General features: G+C 42.3%; 2 protein-coding genes across 4 annotated transcripts in view; both read left to right on the forward strand.

Annotated features, from left to right (window-relative positions):
• Positions 1-6,365, forward strand: part of LOC106585610 (glycerol-3-phosphate acyltransferase 4) — a 43,977-nt gene extending 37,612 nt beyond the window's left edge. The window contains exons 12-13 of the mRNA XM_014172018.2: positions 2,357-2,436; positions 4,515-6,365. Of these exons, the coding sequence (XP_014027493.1) occupies positions 2,357-2,436; positions 4,515-4,623 (189 nt within the window). The 3' untranslated portion in view covers positions 4,624-6,365. The remainder of the gene's footprint in view (positions 1-2,356; positions 2,437-4,514) is intronic.
• Positions 6,366-10,236: 3,871 nt separating this feature from the next.
• Positions 10,237-25,571, forward strand: part of LOC106585609 (inositol polyphosphate-5-phosphatase A) — a 30,407-nt gene continuing 15,072 nt past the window's right edge. For 2 of the 3 annotated variants that reach the window (XM_014172016.2, XM_014172017.2), the window contains exons 1-4: positions 10,239-10,793; positions 17,850-17,891; positions 18,238-18,338; positions 20,235-20,322. In XM_014172016.2, coding sequence (XP_014027491.1) covers positions 10,734-10,793; positions 17,850-17,891; positions 18,238-18,338; positions 20,235-20,322 — 291 coding nt within the window. In that variant the 5' untranslated portion in view covers positions 10,239-10,733. Of the gene's footprint in view, positions 10,794-17,849; positions 17,892-18,237; positions 18,339-20,234; positions 20,323-25,571 lie in introns of all 3 variants that reach the window. The other variant, XM_045707102.1, reaches the window with a different exon arrangement.

A 25,571-nucleotide genomic window follows, 5' to 3' on the forward strand; every position in this document is an offset into this window, starting at 1 on the left:
GGTCGGAATATTGTCGCTTTTTTACGAGAAAAATTGCATAAAAATTTATTTTAAACAGCGGTTGACATGCTTCGAAGTACGGTAATGGAATATTTAGAATTTTTTTGTCACGAAACGCGTCGGGCGCGTCACCCTTCGGATAGTGTCTTGAACGCACGAACAAAACAGAGGATATTTGAACATAACTATGGATTATTTTGAACCAAACCAACATTTGTTATTGAAGTTGAAGTCCTGGGAGTGCATTCTGACGAAGAACAGCAAAGGTAATCCAATTTTTCTTATAGTAAATCTGAGTTTGGTGAGGGCCAAACTTGGTGGGTGTCAAAATAGCTAGCCCGTGATGGCGAGCTATCTACTCAGAATATTGCAAAATGTGCTTTTGCCGAAAAGCTATTTTAAAATCGGACATAGCGATTGCATAAAGGAGTTCTGTATCTATAATTCTTAAAATAATTGTTATGTTTTTTGTGAACGTTTATCGTGAGTAATTTAGTAAATTCACCGGAAGTTTGCGGCGGGTATGCTAGTTCTGAACGTCACATGCTAATGTAAAAAGCTGGTTTTTGATATAAATATGAACTTGATTGAACAAAACATGCATGTATTGTATAACATAATGTCCTAGGAGTGTCATCTGATGAAGATCATCAAAGGTTAGTGCTGCATTTAGCTGTGGTTTGGGTTTATGTGACATTATATGCTAGCTTGAAAAATGGGTGTCTGATTATTTCTGGCTGGGTACTCTGCTGACATAATCTAATGTTTTGCTTTCGTTGTAAAGCCTTTTTGAAATCGGACAGTGTGGTTAGATTAACGAGAGTCTTGTCTTTAAAATGGTGTAAAATAGTCATATGTTTGAGAAATTGAAGTAATAGCATTTCTAAGGTATTTGAATATCGCGCCACGGGATTCCACTGGCTGTTGAGTAGGTGGGACGATTTCGTCCCACATACCCTAGAGAGGTTAAGAAAATAATGTAAATATTACGGGTGGCCATTTGATTAATTGTTCAGCAGTTTTATGGTTTGGGGGTAGAATCTTTTAAGGAGCCTTTTGGACCTAGACTTGGCGCTCCGGTATCACTTGCCGTGCGGTAGCAGAGAGAGCACTCTGACTTAGGTGACTGTCTTTTTGGGCCTTCCTCTGACACCGCCTAGTATATAGGTCGTGGGTGGCAGGAAGCTTGGCCCAGTGATGTACTGGGCCGTACGCACAATCCTCTGTAGTGCCTTACGGTCAGATGCCGAGCAGTTGCCATACCAGGCAGTGATGCAAACAGTCAGGATGCTCTCGATGGTGCAGCTGTAGAACATTTTAAGGATCTGGGGACCCATGACAAATCTTTTCAGTTTCCTGAGGGGGAAAAAGTGTTGTTATGCCCTCTTCAGGACTGTCTTGGTGTGTTTGGGCCATGATAGTTTGTTGGTGATGTGGACACCAAGAAACTTGAAACTCTCGACCCGCTCCACTACAGCCCTGTCAATGTGAATGGGTGCGTGTTCGGTCCTCCTTTTCCTGTAGTCCGCGATCAGCTCCTTTGTCTTGCTCACTTTGAGGGAAAGGTTGTACATTAAGGCTGATTGCACAACCAGAGCTTGACAAAGCCATTTGTGCTAGGATTGTGGATGTGCACTTAATGTATGTGACTTGGTATAAGGAATTTAGATAATGATTTTAGAGTCTTTTGAGCCGGGTGTGGATGTGAACTTGGTCAGGCCTCGCTCATGAAAAACAGGAAAGGGTCGTGTACAACCATCCAGTTCTAAAACATGATGTTCAGAGGCAGGGGTTGGCCAGCTTTGGGGCTCTGGCCATTGACTGACCGACCATCCCATCTTGATGTAGAAAGCAGAAGGAGGGAAGTTTGGGGAGTTTTCCTTTCTCTAAATGTCAGAGTGGAAGGAACTCAGTGGGCTAGGATCCAACTGGTCCTCAGAGGTACCCTGCCCTTTGATCAAATGTTCCACCTGCTGTTTGAATGGAAACTAGTACTTAGAGCAGGCTTTTGGAGCAGCCTCCAGTCTCTCTGTCACCAGGGGATCCTAGTTACACAGCATCACACAGACGCAGATCAATCCATATTTAGAGATGATTCTCTTTCCTCTGATGCATGGCCCATGAAATGCATTGTGCTTTATTCAATATCCCAGTTTATCAAACTGTACTTGATACTACACTACATGCCAATTTTGCCCATTAGTGGCTGTAGCCAATAGAAAGGATAGCTGTTGGTCATTTATACAATATGTGCAATAAGACCCTTTCCAGGACATGTCTGATGCTCAGATGGGCAAGTCCCCTTTGTGTGTCGATCTGGTCTTCATCTATGATCTTTGTCTTCCTTTCTGAACAGGAAGGAGAGGATGCAGTCCAGTTTGCCAATCGGGTTAAAGCAGCTATCGCCAGGCAAGGAGGGCTGGTGGACTTGCTATGGTGAGTAACCCATAGCAAACATCTGAGAACATATGTTCACATGGGTTATACAGTGCCTTTACGAAAGTATTCACCCCCTTGGGACTTTTTCCTATTTTGTTGCCTTACAACCTGGAATTAAAATAGATTTTTTTGGGGGGTTGTATCATTTGATTTACACAACATGCCTACCACTTTGAAAATGCAAAATATGTTCTCTTGTGAAACAAAAAAACAGAAAACTTGAGCGTGCATAACAATTCACCCCCCCAAAGTCAATACTTTGTAGAGCCACCCTTTGCAGCAATTACAGCTGCAAGTCTCTTGGGATATGTCTCTATAAGCTTGGCACATCTAGCCACTGGGATTTTTGCCCATTCTTCAAGGCAAAACTGCTCCAGCTCCTTCAAGTTGGATGGGTTCCTGCTGGTGTACAGCAGTCTTTAAGTCATACCACAGATTCTCAATTGGATTGAGGTCTGGGCTTTGACTAGGCCATTCGAAGACATTTAAATGCTTAAACCACTCAAGTGTTTCTTTAGCAGTATGCTTAGGGTCATTGTCCTGCTGGAAGGTGAACCTCCATCCCAGTCTCAAATCTCTGGAAGACTGAAACAGGTTTCCCTCAAGAAGTTTCCTGTATTTAGCGCCATCCTTTCCCTCAAGAAGTTTCCTGTATTTAGCGCCAACCAGTTTTCCAGTCCCTGCCGATGAATAACATCCCCACAGCATGATGCTGCCACCACCATGCTTCACTGTGGGGATGGTGTTCTCGGGGTGATGAGAGGTGTTGGGTTTGTGCCAGACATAGCGTTTTCCTTGATGGCCAAAAAAATTAATTTTAGTCTCATCTGACCAGAGTACCTTCTTCCATATGTTTGGGGAGTCTTCCATATGCATTTTGACGAACACCAAACGTGTTTGCTTATTTTTTTCTTTAAGCAATGGCTTTTTTCTGACCAGTCTTCTGTAAAGCCCAGCTCTGTGGAGTGTACGGCTTAATTGGTCCTATGGACAGATACTCCAATCTCCGCTGTGGAGCTTTGTAGCTCCTTCAGGGTTATCTTTGGTCTCTTTGTTGCCTCACTGATTAATGCCCTCCTTGCCTGGTCTGTGAGTTTTGGTGGGCAGCCCTGTCTCGGCAGGTTTGTTGTGGTGACATATTCTTTCAATTTTTTAATAATGGATTTAATGGTGATCCGTGGGATATTCAAAGTTTCGGATATTTTTTTTATAATCCAACCCTGATATGTACTTCTCCACAACTTTGTCCCTGACCTGCTTGGAGAGCTCCTTGATCTTCATGGTGCCGCTTGCTTGGTGGTGCCCCTTGCTTAGTGGTGTTGCAGACTCTGGGGCCTTTCAGAACAGGTGTATATATTCTGAGATCATGTGACAGATCATGTGACACTTAGATTGCACACAGGTGGACTTTATTTAATGAATTATGTGACTTCTGAAGGTAATTGGTTGCACCAGATCTTATTTAGGGGCTTCATAGCAAAGGGGGTGAATACATATGCACGCACCACTTTTCCATTTTTTTAAATATTTTTAAACAAGTTATTTTTTTCATTTCACTTCACCAATTTGGACTATTTTGTGTATGTCCATTACATGAAATCCAAATAAAAATCCATTTAAATTACAGGTTGTAATGCAACAAAATAGGAAAAACGCCAAGGGCGTTAAATACTTTTACAAGGCACTGTACATATCAGGTCTGTAGCATTGTTAAACCCACCTTAGTTTTGCTCTAATGTATCACCTTGTGGGCATCACAGAATACTGTGTAGTGCAGGGTTCCCCAAAATAAGACTGTAAAAACACCAGCAAATCACCTTAGTGATTTGAATTTTGGAAATCTTTTCCAAATTATTCCCACATATAAGGGAGAGATTTTAAATGAAATTATTATGTTTTTGTCAAATATTATATCTGTTTGGGCTTCTTGTGGTCAATTTGCAGTCTACAAATTATTTGTAATTATGTTTCGGATCCCTTTACCCCTTACTCAAGAAACAATCGGCCCTTAGCTAAATCTAGTGGATGATCCCTGGTGTAATGGATTTGTGAATTATGTTGTTGTTTCTTTGTAGGGATGGAGGTTTAAAGCGAGGGAAGGTAAAAGACACCTTCAAAGAGGAGCAACAAAAGTTATACAGTAAAATGCTAGTGGGAACCCAAGAGGACCGCAGTCGTTCTTGAAGACAAATGCAAGGAGTTTAAGATGATCAGAGACCCACTTGGGGACCACAGAATGGACAGTCTAAAGGAGTTTTTGACTTGGAATACTCCCACCCTCATGTCAGGAATATTTCAGTTGGCTTTCTCGGTCACTGCCTCAGCTTGGCATTTCAAGTTCTCATTGCTGTTACAGCCCATTCTAGGCCTTGTCTCTGTCCTCTGTTTCTAATGATTTGACAATGAACTGGCCTCTACTGTACCAGTGTGTCATGAAGCTGCTCACTAAGATGGTTTGTTGTCTTCCCTGATGGTGACAAAACTGTCTTTTGAGTGACTAATGTATGTCCTTCATTGAGTTCATGTATATGTCTTGTTCTTATCATTTCTCTTTTTTGGTTTTATTATTGTTAATAGTAATAATGACAGTTATTATCATAATTGTTCTTTAAGTTACAAGAGATATGTGTGGGGATGTACTGTAGCAATGCAACATAGAGAAGTACTGTAAAGTTTGTACTGAAGGGGAAAACTGTGACCATGTTGGGAAATGCTTGAATGGCTTGTTCCCAACACGACCAAGATGGTGAGGTGCCACGTAAATATGTTTCACTTTTTTTTATTGTATTTTTTTTTTTATGAAAAAAGCCTTTTGTTTTAAAGGTCCAATGCAGCTGTTTTAATCTCAATATCAAATCATTTCTGGGTAACAATTAAGTACCTTACTGTGATTGTTTTCAATTAAAATGGTCAAAAAGAAACCAGGAAAGCTTCTTAGCAAAGAGCAATTTCTCAAGCAAGAATTTTGCTAGGACTGTCTGGGAGTGGTGAGTGGAAAACAGAAAACTGCCTGTTATTGGCAGAGAGGGTTAGAACTCTTATTTATTGGTCTATTAACTAATTTACCTCCTAGTGATGTTACCAGGCAGGCCAAGACTCCATCCCACCAAAACTTCAGGCATTCTTTTGAAACAGCTCTTACACTAAAAGGGCATTATTATCATTGTCACAATTTCACAGTATTATTCCCACCTCATAATGTGGAAATATATATAGAACACAGGAAAATCACATTTGACTGCACTGGGCCTTTAAGCATTGCATTCATGTGTAAAATATGGGAGTTATGTTAAAGTGGAGCTATTTTTATTTTTTTTCTGTTGTGAAGAATATACATTCTCAGTGACTGGTGGGGGATGTTGAAATGTAGTAGATATTCAACTTTCGTCACATCTAAACTAGCCTACCTTATCTCAATTAACACTTACTTCTGCCTCCCACCCTTATCTACCGTGAAGATACTTTCTGAGCTGTGTAAAGACTGAGGCCTCTGCCATCAACACCTCACGATAGCTGTGGTTTAAGCAGCATTGTGTGCTTTTAATTTGTTTACTTACTAATTATTTGTTATAACATGGTTAAAACGTGATATCATACCGGGCCATGGATGTGAAAAATATGCCTTGTTCCCTAGCTGCTCTATTAATACTTCCATGAAGGCTTCTCATCGTCTACTGTGGGAATTCTCATGCCAAATGCACTCCAGAAAGTGAGGGGGCCTGAAGGAGAATATTAAAGTACAGCTGCAGAGTTAGACTGATTCCCTGCGAGACTGCAGTGCAGGCCTAGTGGAAATCCCTGGCCATCGCCTTCCTCAAACTCCTGTTTGTTTCTCTCATCCCTTTATACATTGCTGTACCAAGGGTATAGACGTTTAGATCAAAGTCTGTCCAATGTTGACCAATAAAAACCCAAGGAAGAAGATATCAAAGTTGTGCAAGTTTCATTGATGTAAAATTAGATGCTAAGAGCTCTGTCAATGCAAGCTATTCTTTTCAGTACTCCTCATTAGTATACAAGAAAACACACTTGGCTTGTTGAAAAGAGTGGCCTTAGTGACCTCTGGAACCAATAAGAAGAAGGATTCCATCAGCATTCAAAGCATGAAGCTTGCATTCAGGTAAGGAAGGTTGCCAGTTCTGGCTTAGTTGACCGTACCTTTTATCCTGTACCAGGTTCCTTTCAATATTTTGTTGGCTACCTGACCACTTTTGCTTGGTCTGTTATTGATGGGATATTTGGTGTTCCTTCATACAGTATGTTCAACGAGACCCTTTCCAGAACATGTCTAATACTCAGGGAGCCAAGTCCCCTTTTGTGTGTGGTCTTCATCTATGATCTGTGTCTTCCTTTCTAAGCAGGAAGGAGAGGATGCAGTCCAGTTTGCCAATCATGTGTTACATGAAAACACACTTGGATAGGCATGTTGAAAAGAGTGGCCTTTGTGACATCTGGAACCCCTAAGAATCAGCATTCCATCAGCATTCAAACCATGAAGTTGGCATTCCATTATGAAAGTTTGCCAGCATTGGGCCTGCTGGCCGGGTGAGGCTGTACTGCTTTAATAATGGTTGATTGGGTTGAATAAATACTTTTTTTGTGGGGATCTGAATGGTTGATAGGTTTGTGCTAACCCTTGGCTTACTGAACAATATACTGTGCCCAGTTGTCCACTGCGGGCAGAGTGCCTACCTACTGTTAATTCATTTATAATGCAGTGGGCTGTGGGCCAGTAGTGCAGTGTAAGTTGTGAGGATTGAAAACCTTCCTTTTGAGGGTGATATATTCTATATCAATCCAATATCTGACCATGCACTCAGGGACGTGTTGTCCAGCCAGGACTCCTTTCTGCCAGGGTAAATTATTGCGAGTGATTTTACTGAGTACCCAGCCTGCATCCCAACAGTGAGGAACTGCCTCAGTAGCCTTTCAGGGGGAATTTCCCTTTTAGGTGGCTTTGTTTACACTGCTGATGGACAGGGCAACATAATGCTCTGCCAGGCTTCAAAGGGATTTATTGACACGGCAGGACAAAGCACACAATATGCAGAGGAGCAATAGGAAGTAGTGTGCAAACCTCAAAGGTTGGTTGTTTAAACCATGCCATGGTTTAGCAACTCGCAGCAAGCACTATTAAGGGTCCTGGGCCTCTGCCCCCTTTCTGTGCTTTACTCTGAACTATCTTTACTCTTTCTAAGCAGATTCAGACCGAGGCTAGTTCAAGACCAAAATAATGCAGCCCCCCTTGGAAGCAAATGACATGGTAAGGACAGTGGCGGGCATATCATTAGGCAGAAGAGGCAATTGTCTCAGACCTTGCATCATCATGGGGCCTTGGGAACTGGGTATAATTTAAAAAAAATACTAGTATTTTTTTTCTAACATCTCAGCAGCAGCTAAATATGCAAGAAGCTTCAAAGTTGCAAAGGAAATGAGGAGGGAGGGGGGTTTTGCCTGGCCGCTGTACCCAGGTTAATGAGGCCACATTGTCGACACAAAAGGCCCCCCAAAAAGTAAATGAATCCTTACAGCCGAATAATAATTAATAATAGATCAATTATTTATTTCATATCAATATACTTTTTTCTCATAACAGTAGAAACAAGTAATAAAAAATGTATATTTAATTTTAACAGAAAAATGACCTAATGCATTTAGTAAAAAGAAAGGTGCTGCTGATAATACTGCCATCGTCAGCGGGGCAGAGGACATGTACAGTGGGTATAGAAAGTCACCACCCCCTTTCAAAATGTTCACCTTTTGATGCCTTACAGCCTGAAATGAAGGAGCTTCAGGCCTTTATGGCAAAGACTGGTCAATGTGTTCATGTGACCACAATATCACAAGCTCTCCACAAATCTGGCCTCTATGTGAGGGTGGTAAGAAAAAAAACACTCCTCAAAAAAAGCCACTTCAAGTCTCATTTCAGCTTCGCCAAAAAGCACATTGTAAATTCCGAGGCTAAGTGGCAAAAAGTGGTCAGATGAGAACAAATTGTAACTTTTTGGCGTGAACGCAAAACGATATGTCTGGCGAAAACCCAATACATCTTTCCAGCCAAAGAACACCATTCCTACAGTAAAGAACACCATTCCTACAGTAAAGAACACCATTCCTACAGTAAAGAACACCATTCCTACAGTAAAGAACTCCATTCCTACAGTAAAGAACACCATTCCTACAGTAAAGAACACCATTCCTACAGTAAAGCACGGCGGTGGCAGCATCCTGCTGTGGGGGTGTTTCTCTTCAGCAGGGACTGGAGCACTTGTCAGGATAGAAGGGAAAATGGACAGTGCAAAATGCTGACAGATTCTTAAGGAGAACCTGCAGCCCTCTACAAGGAATTTGAAAATGGGAAAATGGTTCACGTTTCAACATGACAAGGACCCAAAGCACACCGCCAAAGCAACCAAACAGTGGCTGAAGGACAAGAAGGTGAATGTCCTTGAGTGGCCTAGTTCGAGCCCCGACCTAAATCGCATCGAGAATCTGTGGAATGACTTGAAAAGTGCAGTCTGTGAGCTGTCACCATGCAATTTGACTGAGCTTGAACAATTCTGCAAGGAAGAATGGGTCAATATTGCATATCTGTAATTCAAGCAAAAGGTGGTTCCAACAAGTATTAACTCAGGGGGGTGTTCACTTATCCAAATAGGGTATTTTACTGTTTTAATATTAAGTTAAAAAAAAAAGTTAACAAATTTGCTTGGATATTGTGGGTTACTGTGTGTAAATAAAGCTGAGAAAAGTCTGATTTTATGTGTTTTCATTTCTGGCTGTAGTGAGACAGAGGTTTGCTGTTTCGCTCGCTCGGATGCTTTCTCTGGTGAGATAGTTTCAGCCGCTTGCGAATTGAGGTGGCTGTTGGGATGCTGGAATTATTTTGGATGAATGTGTGAAGATAACCTACTGTTTGAAGTAATTTGTTTGAAGTGAAAACATCATGACTGTGTCATTAAAAGGTATTACATTTTTACAGTTAAACTGCATCTTTACTATAAAATAAGGTCTGACCTGATTGTTCAACAGCTCAATATAATAAGTGGTCTGTAGTTTGTCCTGTTATCAAGTAACAGAGTAGGCTGTGAGGTCAGTGAAAAGCTGAATGTGGAGTCAGAATTATGATCTTCACAATATCAGTGTATCACTAAAAGTGTGGCTGCTCTAGTGCAGCACTGTCAATGTAGTGTCTGCTCAAAGATCATAGCATAAGTGTAAAACAAACATATTTCTGTCTTGTCATGCATGGTGACAGACAGTGGTTGGCACACATCCAAATGGTGCAGGTTACGAATAAAGGATGGTGAGATGGGGTCAATCCAATTAAATCACACAGCTCTGCTCTTTTGTTTCCATCATTGAAATGAGTCAGTTATGTTTTACAACAGCAGTGTCAGAGCTTGATGGAGTAGTTAATCAGAACAGTGCCTGGTCTTTTATCTTGTGCTCTTTGAACATTTTGCGTAGAGCAAACTGTTGCCAGCCCACTGACAATAACAGATTGAACATGATACACAATCTATATAAATGAATAGGCTACGTGTTTAAAAAAAATGTTTTTATGTAGTTTGTTTTATTATTTGTGAAGTAGCCTAATATCTGGTATTTGACAGGCTAACAGCTTTCAGGCCCAACCATTCATAATCATTCCCCCCAGTCTCAGACTAGTCACAGACGTGGGCTATAATTAGAAGGTATACCCTATAGTTGGCTACACTAGCCATAGCTTGTATATAAATGCTACTAGCCTATATTTTTTCGGTGTTTGGATGTTTTGAGGTCTGGATTAGGCGTCTGTGGTTTTTCATAGTAAAAGGTAGGCTTATTTGTAAAATATAAATACCGGTATAAAAGAAACTGAGCGCCGTGGGCGGAGCTCCGGAGTTCATGACACAACAAGATCTGGTCGCGCTGTTCTGGCGCAAGCAGCACATGCACCGTTCCAGGTTTAAATCGGTTAAGAACCTAGTCCAATTACCATGGAGAGATATACAAATCCTTTCCTGCCTGCTCTGCCATTTCTTAGCAGACATGGGAAATAACTCCTTCCCAAGGATATAGAATCAAGACGGCGAACGACACCATCCATCAACAAAAAGCGGGCAAGAGAAGAGCAGAAATAAATTATCAGGATTAATTAATTATACGACCGACTTCTTAAGGGCAGGTTATAGCGACCTATACAATACACCACCATAATCAGTAAACTGTTTGTAGTTAACACACAACATTTTACCATCGCGTGTACAAGAGTTCTTCCTGCAGACTATTTCTGGAATTCGATCGTAATCATGGAAACGTACACTGACGTTCTACTTGTCACCGCAAATGTTGGTTCATTATTCGACAATGTAAGTATTAACACCATTTCACCTAACGATATCCTGTTTTAAGTCACTTTGAATGGTGAATCAAAATGTCCAAGTGGAACAGCGAGATTCCTATGTGAGCAGTTACTACACCTGCCAGAGAGCACCAGAACCGTTACAAGACCAAATTCTACTACCTGTAACATTGTAGTTAACTACATTCGAATAGAGACCAGTTCAACTCCCACAGGCTGGCATCGGGCACGCAATCCAATATTTAATTAAATTATTATAGGCCCTATAAAATAATATATTTTTTTAACATTAAATACTTCTTTAGACTATTAAATGTAATCATGACAACCATGATTTCTGTAGCCTAAATGCTTTCTTCTCAAACTTTGAAGTCACTTATTTAATGTTATTGTGGCTTCTGACGACACATTGTTTTCACTTCGATGGGCCTATACAACTGAAAGTCCTCTGTCTATAGTTATACTCACCCCGTATTTATCATGAGCTGTTGCGGCATGATTCTTGAGGCGCGTGCGTGTTCTCACATCATATTGACAGATTCGTGGAGAGAATCTACCTATCAAGGAACAACGGGTCCCAGTTCAAATCAAACAGGAAATTGATGGCGTGCAACAACGACACGTTTAAAGTTATTGCCGCGAAAGTGCAGTGCGAAACTTTTTATCATTCACTGAGCTCCCGCTCAGCTACTGCAGAAACAAGTGATTTGATATAATTTGTAGCCTAGGCTACATTGTTGGCAATTAGATGTGTATGCCTATATTGTTTCAATACTGTGGGCCTAACACCTGTTAGGTTACTACGAGTTAACAACATATCAATACAATGCTGGTACCACAGTAGGCCTTACTGCATAAGTATTTTACACATGATCACTGAAATAGGCAATGATCATGGTCAGCATGGAATTGTCCATATTTGGGTGTAATTTTAAATGGGCTAATTTTGCTGTACAATAACAACTCACAATATGCACAGTAGCCTAAAGAAGGGTTTCCCAAACTCGGTCCTGGGGCTGACCCTCTTGTTTACATGGTCGGACAGCATTCCTGTGTAGATTAAATTACAGCAGAGCCAGCACAAGATATGGCTTGGAAAATGTACCTCAATCCATGGATCAGAAATGCGTTGTACTCAGAACTGTCCCATTATTCCAATTGAAGATTAAACAACTAGTAGTTTTTCCAAAAACTGGCCTTTTGGTCCTCATGCTAGGTAGCAGAAGCCACAGCAGGCATTTTGGAACGTGTTTGTCATCCCTGGATCGAGATACGTTTTCCGAGCTACATCTTGCGCCGGCTCCATGGTGTGTTAATCTACACAGGAATGCTTGTTGGATCTGCTGGCTACCTAAAGCAATTACCTCATGGCCCTAGACAACATTGTGCATTTACTTATTTAATTTCATTCCGAGGAAGTCCCTGTCAATGGCTGTGAGGCTGAAAAGTTTGCACAAATACACGTCAGCTTGTTTTCTTTTAACTAATTGTCATTTTCCATGAAATCTGGTTAAAATATTTGAAGAGGCAAGTATTGTGAGTTGAGATCATGGAGACAGTTGCCTTGATGATATAGTCATTTGTATATGTGGTAGTAACAGGATGAAATCAATAATATATGAGTAGACATACTTTAAGTGGTTGTGATGTGATGAAAAATGCAAACACCAGTGCATTAGTTTTGTGCTGTGGTGTCTGGGAAATCGGGGCTTGGCTGTCATTGTGACTGAGGGGGAGGGGGGTTACACTAATGGAAATGTGGCTCAGGACCATGTTTCCGGTTGCCCTATCTGGCCTAGTTGAAAACATGTCAGATCCCATTGTGGGTTCAAGAGATCTGTAAACAGATGATTATCTTCCCAGGGGTTTCTTCATGCTTTTCTTCTTATATGGCTCCTAATACTTTTAAACAAACCCTTCCAAACTTGGAGAAAAGTTTATGCCTCACATTTTAGGGCCTTTAGTCGCGCTAGAGACTAGTAATCTTGTAGACATATTTACACAAGAAAGATGGAAATCCAGGTTTTCTATTATAGGGATATACTTCTAGATCAAATCAAATTTTATTGGTCAGATGTTATTGTGCTTGTAGCGAAATGCTTGTGCTTCTAGTTCTGACAGTGCAGCAATATCTAACAAGTAATATCTAACAACTTCAAAACATATACCCAATACACACAGATCTAAGTAAGGAATTGAATTAAGAATATATGAATATATAGACCAGCAATGTCAGAGCGACATAGACTAATATACAGTAGAATAGTATAGAATACAGTATATACAGTTTGTCTGAAGTTTACATACACTTAGGTTGGAGTCATTAAAAGTCGTTTTTCAACCACTCCACAAATTTCTTGTTAACAAACTATAGTTTTGGCAAGTCGGTTAGGACATCTACTTTGTGCATGACACAAGTCATTTTTCCAACAATTGTTTACAGACAGATTATTTCACTTATAATTCACTGTATCACAATTCCAGTGGGTCAGAAGTTTACATACACTAAGTTGACTGTGCCTTTTAAACAGCTTGGAAAATTCCAGAAAATTATGTCATGGCTTTAGAAGCTTCTGATAGGCTAATTGACATAATTTGAGTCAATTGGAGGTGTACCTGTGGATGTATTTCAAGGCCTACCTTCAAACTCAGTGCCTCTTTGCTTAACAAAATGGGAAAATCAAAAGAAATCAGCCAAGCCCTCAGAAAAAAATTAGTTCATCCTTGGGAAAAATGTCCAAATTCCTGAAGGTACCATGTTCATCTGTACAAACAATAGTACAAAAGGATAAACACCATGAGACCACGCAGCCGCCATACCACTCAGGAAGGAGACGCGTTGTCTCCTCGAGATGAACTTGTTTTGGTGTGAAAAGTGCAAATCAATTCCAGAACAACAGCAAAGGACCTTGTGAAGATGCTGGAGGAAACATGTACAAACATATCTATATCCACAATAAAACGAGTCCAATATCGACATAACCTGAAAGGCCGCTCAGCAAGGAAGAAGCCACTGCTGCAAAACCGCCATAAAAAAGCCAGACTACGGTTTGCAACTGCACATGGGAACAAAGATCATACTTTTTGGAGAAATGTCCTCTGGTCTGCTGAAACAAAAATGGAACTGTTTGGCCATAATGACCATCATTATGTTTGGAGGAATAAGGGGGAGGCTTGCAAGCCAAAGAGCACCATCCCAACCGTGAAGCACGGGGGTGGCAGCATCATGTTGTGGGGGTGCTTTGCTACAGGAGGGACTGGTGCACTTCACAAATTAGATGGCATCATGAGGCAGGAAAATTATGTAGATATATTGAAGCAACATTTCAAGACATCAGTCAGGAAGTTAAAGCTTGGTCGCAAATGGGTCTTCCAAATGGACAATGTCCCCAAGCATACTTCTAAAGTTGTGGCAAAATGGCTTAAGGAGGCCTACAAACCTGACTCAGTTACACCAGCTCTGTTAGGAGGAATGGGCCAAAAATCACCCAACTTATTGTGGGAAGCTTGTGGAAGGCTACCCAAAATGTTTGACCCAATTTAAACAATTTAAAGGCAATGCTTCCAAATGCTAATTGAGTGTATGTAAACTTCTGACCCACTGGTCCACTGCTGTCCCATCGATGTGGATGGGGGGTGCTCCCTCTGCTGTTACCTGAAGTCCACGATCATCTCCTTTGTTTTGTTGACGTTGAGTGAGCGGTTATTTTCCTGGCAGCACAATCCCAGAGCCCTCACCTCCTCCCTGTAGGCTGTCTCGTCGTTGTTGGTAATCAAGCCTACTACTGTTGTGTCATCTGCAAACTTGATTATTGAGTTGGAGGTGTTCTTGGCCACGCAGTCATGGGTGAACAGGGAGTACAGGAGAGGGCTGAGTATGCACCCTTGTGGGGCCCCAGTGTTGAGGATCAGCAAAATGGAGGTGTTGTTTCCTACCCTCACCACCTGGGGGATGGCCCGTCAGGAAGTCCAGAACCCAATTGCACAGGGCGGGGTTCAGACCCAGGGCCTCAAGCTTAATGATGAGCTTGGAGGGTACTATGGTGTTGAATGCTGAGGTCACAAAAGGTCACTAGGACATTCAATTAAAGGAACTTTACTTGTCAAGGAGAGAACCGTGCAAATCACCTCTAGGTTTAGAATTGTTAGGCCTACTTTTTTTTAGAGGGTATGATGGAACAGAGAGTGATGGTGGTACAGGACATGTACAGTGCATTCGGAAGGTACTCAGACCCCTTGACTTTTTCCACATTTTGTTACATTACAGCCTTATTCTAAAATTGATTAAATTCATGTTTTACTCATCAATCTACACACAATACCCCATAATGACAAAGTGAAAATAGTTTTTTGAAGTTTTAGCAAATGTATTAAAAATAAAAAAACAGATACCTTATTTACATAACTATTCAGACCCTTTGCTTTGAGACTCGAAATTGAGCTCAGGTGCATCCTGTTTCCATTGTTCATCCTTGAGATGTTTCTACAACTTGATTGGAGTCCACCTGTGGTAAATTCAATTGATTGGACATGATTTGGAAAGGCACACACCTTTCTATATAAGGTCCCACAATTGACAGTGCATGTCTAAGTAAAAAGCCATGAGGTCAAATGAATTGTGAGCAGAGCTTCGAGACAGGTTTGTGTGGAGGCACAGATTTGGGGAAGGGTACCAAAACACTAAGCAATCAGGGGAGCCAAACTGAGCAATCAGGGGAGAAGGGCCTGGGTCAGGGAAGTGATTCTCTGGTCTGATGAAACCAAGATTGAACTCTTTGGCCTGAATGCCAAGTCACGTCTGGAGGAACCCTGGGACCATCCCTATGGTGAAGCATGGTGGTGGCAGCATCATGCTGTGGGGATGTTTTTCAGTGGCAGGGACTGGGAGACTAGTCGGTTGAGGGAAAGATGAATGGAGCAAAGTACAGAGATCGTTGATAGAAACCTGCTCCAGAGCGCTCAGGACCTCAGACTGGAGTGAAGGTTCACCTTCCTACAGGACAACGACCCTAAGCACACAGCCAAGACAACGCTGGAGTGGCTTCGGGACAAGTCTCTGGTGCTTCAACAAAGTACTGAGAAAAGGGTCTGAATACTTATGTAAATGTGATATTTAAGTTTTTTATTTTGAAGAAAAAAACTGTTTTGCTTTGTCAGTGTGGGGTATTGTGTGTAATTTGATGAGGGAATAAGGCTGTAACATAACAAAATGTGGAAAAAGTCAAGGGGTCTGAATACTTTGTAGGGGGCACCGATTGGTGTCACCTCTTTAGTCCGTATGTGTTATACCTGTACTGGTTGCCATGTCGTTAGTGGGAAGGTGTTTCACCTGTGCTGGACCAGGTGCTATTTACTAGTGGCTGGCCGGTGCTCCAGTTGTCTTGAGAGATGTGGAGGGTCAACACCTTTAGTTTGCGCTCCCTATTTGAGTTCTAGAAAAACATACATTTTGCAGATTTGTTTTGTTCCACATTTTTGGTTTGCTTCCTGTCTTTAAGTTTGGTATGGGTTCATCTTTTTGTCTGCCTCTTCTTGGGTAAATTTAGTGGGCGTTCATGGTGGGTGTCTTTTAGGTTCCAGTTGTTGTTGCTAGTCAAATTTCAGTGGACACCCCTATGAGTGTCTTTCAGAACCCCGCCTAAAACCCCTGCTCTTTTGTTTTGATTGTTGTTCAGTGACTTTTTGTTAGTTCCCACTTTATGTTTGAGCGACATTTTTGGTTTTCTTGATGGGGAACGTAACAATAGCAATGTAAATAATATAATTACCATTAATAGTCATCAATGTTAGATCGACATATTTATCTTGGTGTTCTCTACCTTTTTAAAGAGCATTGTGTAAATTCATTTGGGTTGCCATGGTGTTTGGATCAGCATAAGGAAACAGCAGGTTGCCAAGTTTCACTTTCTTTGGCAAACACTTTCTCTTACTTGGAAAGGACTTCAGATGGACTTACAAGGGTGCCTTAGGCTGGAGTTACCCAAAGCAACTTTCATGCAACTTTGTCTGCTTGCACCCTGAGAAACTGAAGGGAATGGACATAAGGCACTGTAATGAAATGTTTCAGACACCAAGCCCTTCAATAAAAACCTTTGCAAATAAAATGGCATCTCAGCATCTGTTTTAGGCCTAATCATGCTTTTTTTATGAATAAGATTCGTTGGGAAAAGACAGTACAGGACACATGCAGTTGGGTTTCTTCAGTCAGTCACCTGGGACACATGCAGTTGGGTTTCTTCAGTCAGACACCTGTATTATGGATGAGCTGCTCTCCTGTCAGGCCATGGTGCCTGGGCAGCGGGGCATGGTGGGCAGCAGCAGTCATTTGGCCATGCAAATGCACTATGCAAAGCCACTGCTGTGCTGCTACAGCTCTGGCAGATTGGCCTGCATCCGGCTGGCCCTGGAGAATACAGCACAGTCTGTATTCTGGCCTGGCACTGGGGGAAACACAAACACACACTGTACTCTGGATACTTAGTAGCTCACAGAGGTTCCCTGGAAATATTTTGTTGAAGAACAGACATTAAACAAAATGGAAGGATGCATGTTAATTCAATCTCACATTGTTAGTGTATACATCAACAGGCAGGCTTGCTAATAATGTTACAGATTAGAGTCTGATTCTTTATGCCACTTATGTAATAAACATATTACAACCATTCCAGAGGGACATTTGTTTTTTAATTGCATAGGTTAAGTGTTAAACACACCAACAGGTACAATTATATGTTAATCTGCATAAATCTTACTGTATGTCCCAACAAAACATTTGACAAGACTGCCGTGTTGTGCTTATCCGCCTGCCTACCTCATGCATGTTTTATATCTTCCACTGTCAAGTGCTAATATATAATTAAACATGGCCTTTTGTCAGTGTATAGGAAAGGTGCCTGGCAGGGTTGATTGGTAAACCTGGGTGGACAAGATGGCACCGTAGGATCTCATTTAAACCATTCTGTTTATCCCCTTTGTTTTCAATATCTCAACTGTTCCGTTATTATTTTTGGTAGAAACCATGTGTGAATTGAAATGTTTTTTTTGTTTTTTTTTCAACCCACAGGTGGGTGAGATTGAGAGTGACTGGCTTCGAGAATTATTTGGGGTGAGTTTAGGATCCCTCTCAGGTGTCCACTCTGGATTCTCACATTTTTACTGTTGACATGCAAACACCTGAAGCCATCCTCTCATGTTGAGGCTGAACCAGGAACCCTCCTGGATGGTGGACTTATAAATCGAATAGATACTGTCTCCATTACCAAAGAGGTGAAGAAGACACTTTCCACTATTTAGCCAACACATTACCCATAGTTAAATTCCAAAGTTGTATGTCATCTTAAGAAATAACATGTACTTACCAGAATTCAGTAGGATGCCCCACATTTGACCACCATTATGGCACATGATTGTGGTAGTTTAACGGCTTGCCTGATGTCTATATCTTGTCACAGACTGTCCAGAGTCACAAACCACGCTTCATCGCCCTGCACTTCCAGGAGATTGGAGGCAAGGACTACATGGTCAATATGGGCCATGCGGAGAACTTCTTCTGGTAAGACATCACTGTGCCACACTCTCTATGGGACACTTTCAAAAGTATCCGCAAATGCTGCCCAGACTCAGTTTTATGACCAACAGATACAGTTTAACTTCATGATTCGTCTGGCAGGTAATGTGGTAGAAGGGTTTTTAACTGTGGTCATGAAATCTGTGTCAAAGACTGTATAATGTTATTATAACCTCAGGACATCAACTTCCATTATCTACACTGCTCAAAAAAATAAAGGGAACACTTAAACAACACAATGTAACTCTAAGTCAATCACACTTCTGTGAAATCAAACTGTCCACTTAGGAAGCAACACTGATTGACAATACATTTCACATGCTGTTGTGTAAATGGAATAGACAACAGGTGGAAATTATAGGCAATTAGCAAGACACCCCCAATAAAGGAGTGGTTCTGCAGGTGGTGACCGCAGACCACTTCTCAGTTCCTATGCTTCCTGGCTGATGTTTTGGTCACTTTTGAATGCTGGCGGTGCTTTCACTCTAGTGGTAGCACGAGACGGAGTCTACAACCCACACAAGTGGCTCAGGTAGTGCAGCTCATCCAGGATGGCACATCAATGCGAGCTGTGGCAAGAAGGTTTGCTGTGTCTGTCAGCCTAGTGTCCAGAGCATGGAGGCGCTACCAGGAGACAGGCCAGTACATCAGGAGATGTGGAGGAGGCCGTAGGAGAGCAACAACCCAGCAGCAGGACCGCTACCTCCGCCTTTGTGCAAGGAGGAGCAGGAGGAGCACTGCCAGAGCCCTGCAAAATGACCTCCAGCAGGCCACAAATGTGCATGTGTCTGCTCAAACGGTCAGAAACAGACTCCTTGAGGGTGGTATGAGGGCCCGACGTCCACAGGTGGGGGTTGTGCTTACAGCCCAACACCGTGCAGGACATTTGGCATTTGCCAGAGAACACCAAGATTGGCAAATTCGCCACTGGCGCCCTGTGCTCTTCACAGATGAAAGCAGGTTCACACTGTGCACATGTGACAGACGTGACAGAGTCTGGAGACGCCGTGGAGAACGTTCTGCTGCCTGCAACGTCCTCCAGCATGACCGGTTTAGCGGTGGGTCAGTCATGGTGTGGGGTGGCATTTCTTTGGGGGGCCGCACAGAACTCCATGTGCTCGCCAGAGGTAGCCTGACTGCCATTAGGTACCGAGATGAGATCCTCAGACCCCTTGTAAGACCATATGCTGGTGCGGTTGGCCCTGGGTTCCTCCTAATGCAAGACAATGCTAGACCTCATGTGGCTGGAGTGTGTCAGCAGTTCCTGCAAGAGGAAGGCATTGATGCTATGGACTGGCCCGCCCGTTCCCCAGACCTGAATCCAATTGAGCACATCTGGGACATCACGTTTCGCTCCATCCACCAACGCCACGTTGCACCACAGACTGTCCAGGAGTTGGCAGATACTTTAGTCCAGGTCTGGGAGGAGATCCCTCAGGAGACCATCCGCCACCTCATCAGGAGCATGCCCAGGCGTTGTAGGGAGGTCATACAGGCACGTGGAGGCCACACACACTACTGAGCCTCATTTTGACTTGTTTTAAGGACATTACATCAAAGTTGGATCAGCCTGTAGTGTGGTTTTCCACTTTAATTTTGAGTGTGACTCCAAATCCAGACCTCCATGGGTTGATAAATTGGATTTCCATTGATTATTTTTGTGTGATTTTGTTGTCAGCACATTCAACTACGTAAAGAAGAAAGTATTTTAATAAGATTATTTCATTCATTCAGATCTAGGATGTGTTATTTTAGTGTTCCCTTTATTTTTTTGAGCAGTGTATATAAGAGAGTGCCCAAATACAAGTGTACAGTGTTAGAGACAGTTACTTCAGCGTATCAGATTCTGAGTTGTTCAGTTTATCCTCTTCTGGTCTTTAGGAACATTGAGTCCAGTGAGGAGATGAGGGACTTTGACAGGGTCTGCATCTATGTGGACAACCACTTTAAGAACGTGGACAGCTTCACGGTGAGTACTACAGGACTGCACTGATCAACTGACAGAAGTTGAATTGAAAGACTCTATAACCACCGTGTCTGGTTACACTAGCTCAGTTAATAACATCGATATAGTGGAGCTTGACGTACAGGAGGCTTAGGTAAAGCAATAACATGTTGCGAAAGCCCTTACAAGGGTTACCATTGGTGTCTTTGCCTTTAGAATACCTAGTATCTCCTACAGCAGGGATTCCCAGACTTTTTTGCATAGGCGACCCCTTTTGTGATAGCAAATTCATCAGGGACCCCCTCATAATATCAGAACACAACTCCTACTTTCGAGTGCGATTAAAAATATAATTTCTTGCAGTTTTACTATGACTTCCACAGTGCATGGTTGGACTAATCAAGTCTCGGGCCTTAGGAAATATTAAAGCTCCCACACTTGGCATCAGAGAGAACATTTATTAGTGTATTAATATTTTGAGATCTGGCCGTGGACCCTGCAGTACCTCCAAAGACCCCACTTTCTTTAGACGGCAATATATCTCTGTGACCACAAGGTGGGGCCCTGCTCCACACTAGAGCTCCAATGAGGGCCAGGGCTTCCCATCAATGCTATATTGGGTATTTTTAGAATGAGAAACAGGGATTCTTTGGTAAATATAGCATAATAGAACATTACAAGTACATGGTACTGTACATACACATGATACATTTACATGTTCTGCTTTCCAATGCAAAATTCTATGTTCAGGATGACATCCATTCTGTACAGGTTATGGTCTAATGCTTTTTGGTTTTATTTAAATAATATGACATTTAAGTATACCCAATACAATGTGTTTAACATGACCATAGGGTGAGGCTTTAAATTATTGTTTCATCACAAAGACAGGGTAGCAAACAATTTGGCCTGAAAAAGTGCATGTATCCATGTTGTGACACGTTTTTCTCAATAGTACAGTACAATAAGAGGAACAAACTCCTACAACATGAATGAAGTGCATGGTGGACCCTAACCCACTGGACAGTTCAGATTTATCATTGACTTAGGAGATCATAGTATATTTGACAGTTGGAACTAGGGTGAGATTAGTTTGACCTCAGTGTGAATGTCACAGGGCAAGACTTTAGGTTACGTGCTGAGTTTGTTTCACCTGTGAAAGGACACTGTTGATCCTCCCATATAGTTAATTACAACATGACTGTGTGGAGGGTGTCTAAAAGAGAGTATAATGTACAGTACACTCTGAAAGTTATAACGTGTGAGTACGGACAGAGGTGCTGTGTTTAAAGGCTGGTTTATACACTTGCTCTTGACTCTCTGCTAGTCTTATATCCTCATCTATTCTCTGGCCCCCCAACTCTCTCTTTATGTGACTACAATATATACGGCTGTGTGTCTGTGCAGCACTAAACTGTCATTATAGAGTTGTCAGGAGGCTGTCTGGATCCTAGACAGTGTCTCAATCTCCACACCTGTCCAGACCAGCTCCATCTTCAGCCTCCTCTCTCATGTCCTCTGTACCTGGAATAAAGACTGTTTCCAGTGTTGCTTGTTCTGACCCACCTTAGTTCTAAATGAGCCATGTCATGTCAGAGCCTGGTTCATAAATGGGCTGGTCAACACAACACACAGGCCTAGTTGTTGCTTAAATCCAATCTTGGGAGGGTCCATCCCCAACATGTGCAGAGTGGCACAGGATTAAACCCACCCAAGCTAGACCCCAACACTGGAGCCATGACAGTGGGGTCAATGGATCTGTCTACACTCGGTGTGTGAAGTGGAGGGGAAAGTCAATGTCCAGGTGTGGGGAGACAGGCCAAAGTCAATAAATGTAACTCTAGATTAAAACTATTGATCCCTGCCCATTTGTAAACAATAAATAAGGGCTGAGGGGAGTGGCGGACATCTGGGACTATGTTTCCCCTGTGCTTGGGTGTCTGTGCCCCCCCCCACCTGCCCTAAGAGGGCTGCAGCCCCCAATGCCACATTCTCATTTCGCCTGTGCCACCAGCATTGATTTTCAATTTGTTTCCCCTCGGCTGTGGATCAGCAGCTCCCTGGCCAGAAGAGGCTAGGGGGCGGGGGGGGTCTCTGTGTTCAGAGGGGTTGTGAGGAGGGGGGCAGGCATGCATGCATTCCCTGTATAAATGGTGTTTTGATAAAAAATCACTTGTAAGTCAATCGTTTTTTATTAAACTGTGCACAAACCTGATTGATGAAGATGGGTCCTTGGCAGCGTATATGGAGGAGAACCTTTGTGTGTGTTTTAAAAAACAAAAGGCACAGCAGACTTCTACAGTCATAAATTTGTTTTACAGTTTTAAGAATATCCCCCCAAAATGTAATTGCTATTGATAACGTCACTATATAGACATTAGACAATGTTTATTAGTCGCTAAACACTCAAACCTGCCTACCATGTTTTCTTTCAAACTGAGCTAATGCATTCGATTTTATTTAATAACTGCTATAACTCAGGTTAGGGATTCAGCTGAAGTCAGCCGATGTTAGATTTAACTTGCAAAACCGTCACTTTAGTCCGAACCTCCTCTTCCTCCTCTAACCCCCGTCCCCTCCTTCCCCAACTTGGACAGGTCCGTCCCTAATCGCTGGTCACCCTGGCTGGTCGTAATAGGGACAGCTCCGTCCCATTAAATGAGGATCGCTCTGGCAGTGAAGATGAATGGTCTCTTCAGGGAGCGATCTCTCATGCCGGGGGGGAATAGAGCGGCCCGTCACGCCTAGGGTTGCACGTTTTGGGGAATATTCAGAGGTGGAAACTTTCTGTGGGAATAAATGGGAAATATATGCAAATTAATATTAATACCATTTAAATATAGATGTTTTTTGCATTGGATATATTTACCATATCATATGGAGACAGAAATATAAACCTTTTACCTCATCATAAGTAGACATAATTGCAAATGATTAAATCCTTCCAATATAAACAAAACAATTTAGTTACGAATTGGACTTTAATTAAATGAGTTCACTCTTCACATGGGATGATTTCACTGAACAACAAAAGAAAGGGAATATTGAATGATCTCCAATGATCCATCGCATCTCCCAAAAATGTTTTCAACATACATCTGTAAAATGATAGTCTAGAAACTAAAGCTTTGGTTGTCTTCCTCTCAGGCCTCCATGTCTTCTCCCTGGACCTCCTCAATGTCAACCTCTTGAACATCAGACTCTGAGGCCTCATCTTCACTGTCAGTTTCCAACCTTGTTGAGGATGGCTCATTGTCAGGCTCAAAAAGCTTCAAATTTGCCCGGATGGCCACCAATTTTTCAAGCCTTGCATTGGTCAGCCTGTTGCGTGCTTTGTTGTGTGTGTGTTCCCAAACAAGGACCAATTGCGCTCTGAGGCAGCTAATGTTGGTTGGATTTGGAGGATGATGGAGGAATCAGGAGAAAGAGCCTCAGATCCACAAAGTCCCTTCCACCAGGTGGCTGATGAGATATGTTGGCACAACTGCCATATTGCATCTCCATCCCAAAGCCCTTGCTTGGAAGTGTACTTCGCCAGACTGCCAAGAACCTTGCCCTCATCCAGGCCAAGGTGGTGAGACACGGTAGTGATAACAACATAGGCCTTGTTGATCTCTGCACCAGACAGAATGTTCTTGCTAGCATACTTGGGGTCCAACATGTACGCTGTGGCTTGTATGGGCTTCAGGCAGAAGTCTTCAGGCTTTTTGATGTCTCGGAACTGCAGTTCTTTGCTTGGAGTAACAGTGAAGTGGGCAGGGCAGTACGGATTTCTTCTCTTACATCTGCAAGCAGAGTCTGAACATCAGACAGGATGGCATTGTCTCCCTCAATCCGTGCAACGGCTACTGCTATAGGTTTCAGGAGTTTCAGGGTGCTTACCACCCTCTCCCAAAATACATCATCCAGGAGGATCCTCTTGATGAGGCTGTCCATATCGGCAGACTGTGATATGGCCACTTCTTGGAGATACTCCTTCCCCTCCAGGAGACTGTCAAACATGATGACAACACCACCCCAACGGGTGTTGCTGGGCAGCTTAAATGTGGTGCTCTTATTCTTCTCACTTTGCTTGGTGAGGTAGATTGCTGCTATAACTTGATGACCCTTTGCATACCTAACCATTTTCTTGGCTTTCTTGTAGAGTGTATCCATTGTTTTCAGTGCTATGATGTCCTTGAGGAGTAGACTCAATGCATGAGCAGCACAGCCAATGGGTGTGATGTGAGGGTAGGACTCCTCCACTTTAGACCAAGCAGCCTTCATGTTCACAGAATTGTCTGTCACCAGTGCAAATACCTTCTGTGGTTCAAGGTCATTGATGACTGCCTTCAGCTCATCTGCAATGTAGAGACCGGTGTGTCTGCTGTCCCTTGTGTCTATGCTCTTGTAGAATACTGGTTGAGGGGTGCAGATGATTTAGTTAATTATTCCTTGCCCACGAACATTCGACCACCCATCAGAGATGATTGCAATACGTCTGCTTTCTCTATGGTTTGCCTGACGTTCACTTGAACTCTGTTGAACTCTGCATCCAGCAAATGAGTAGATAAAGCATGTCTGGTTGGAAGGGGTGTATGCTGGGCAAAGAACATTCAGAAATCTCTTCCAATACACATTTCCTGTGAGCATCAGAGGTGAACCAGTTGCATGCACAGCTCGAGCAAGACATTCATCAGCATTTCTCTGACTACGTTCCTCCATTGAGTAAAAAAAAAACTTCTGATTCCATGAGGACCATGAGCCGTTGCTATCGAAAAGGTGTCTGATTCATCATTATCACCTCGAACAGAAGTAGAGGGACTTTTGTCAGAGGTTGCTTGTTGTGAGCGCTGAGGGAACTTTATGCACTTGGCCAGATAATTCTGCATCTTTGTTGCATTCTTCACATATGATTTGGCACAGTATTTGCAAATGTACACAGCTTTTCCTTCTACATTAGCTGCAGTGAAATGTCTCCACACATCAGATAGTGCCGTGGCATTTTCCTGTAAAGATTAGAAGAAAAAAAAATGTTAAACTCAAAATACAATTCCATGTACAGATAAATAGTTAAGCAGCTCGATTAAACAACTCCTTTGTAATGTAAGTGTTTTAAAATGAAACATGTATGGCAACAGTTGAACTAAAATCCAAGCTAAAATCCACATGGTAGCAAAAACTAACTAGCAGAAATTGTTAACAAGTTAGAAATGATTTAAACACACTTTGCTGTAGGCTACTATTTACTAGTTGACAAAAAATCATGTATGTCATAAAAAGTATATTCACCC

This window comes from Salmo salar, chromosome ssa24 (genome assembly GCF_905237065.1).
Source record: "Salmo salar chromosome ssa24, Ssal_v3.1, whole genome shotgun sequence".
Taxonomy (NCBI): Eukaryota; Metazoa; Chordata; class Actinopteri; order Salmoniformes; family Salmonidae; genus Salmo; species Salmo salar.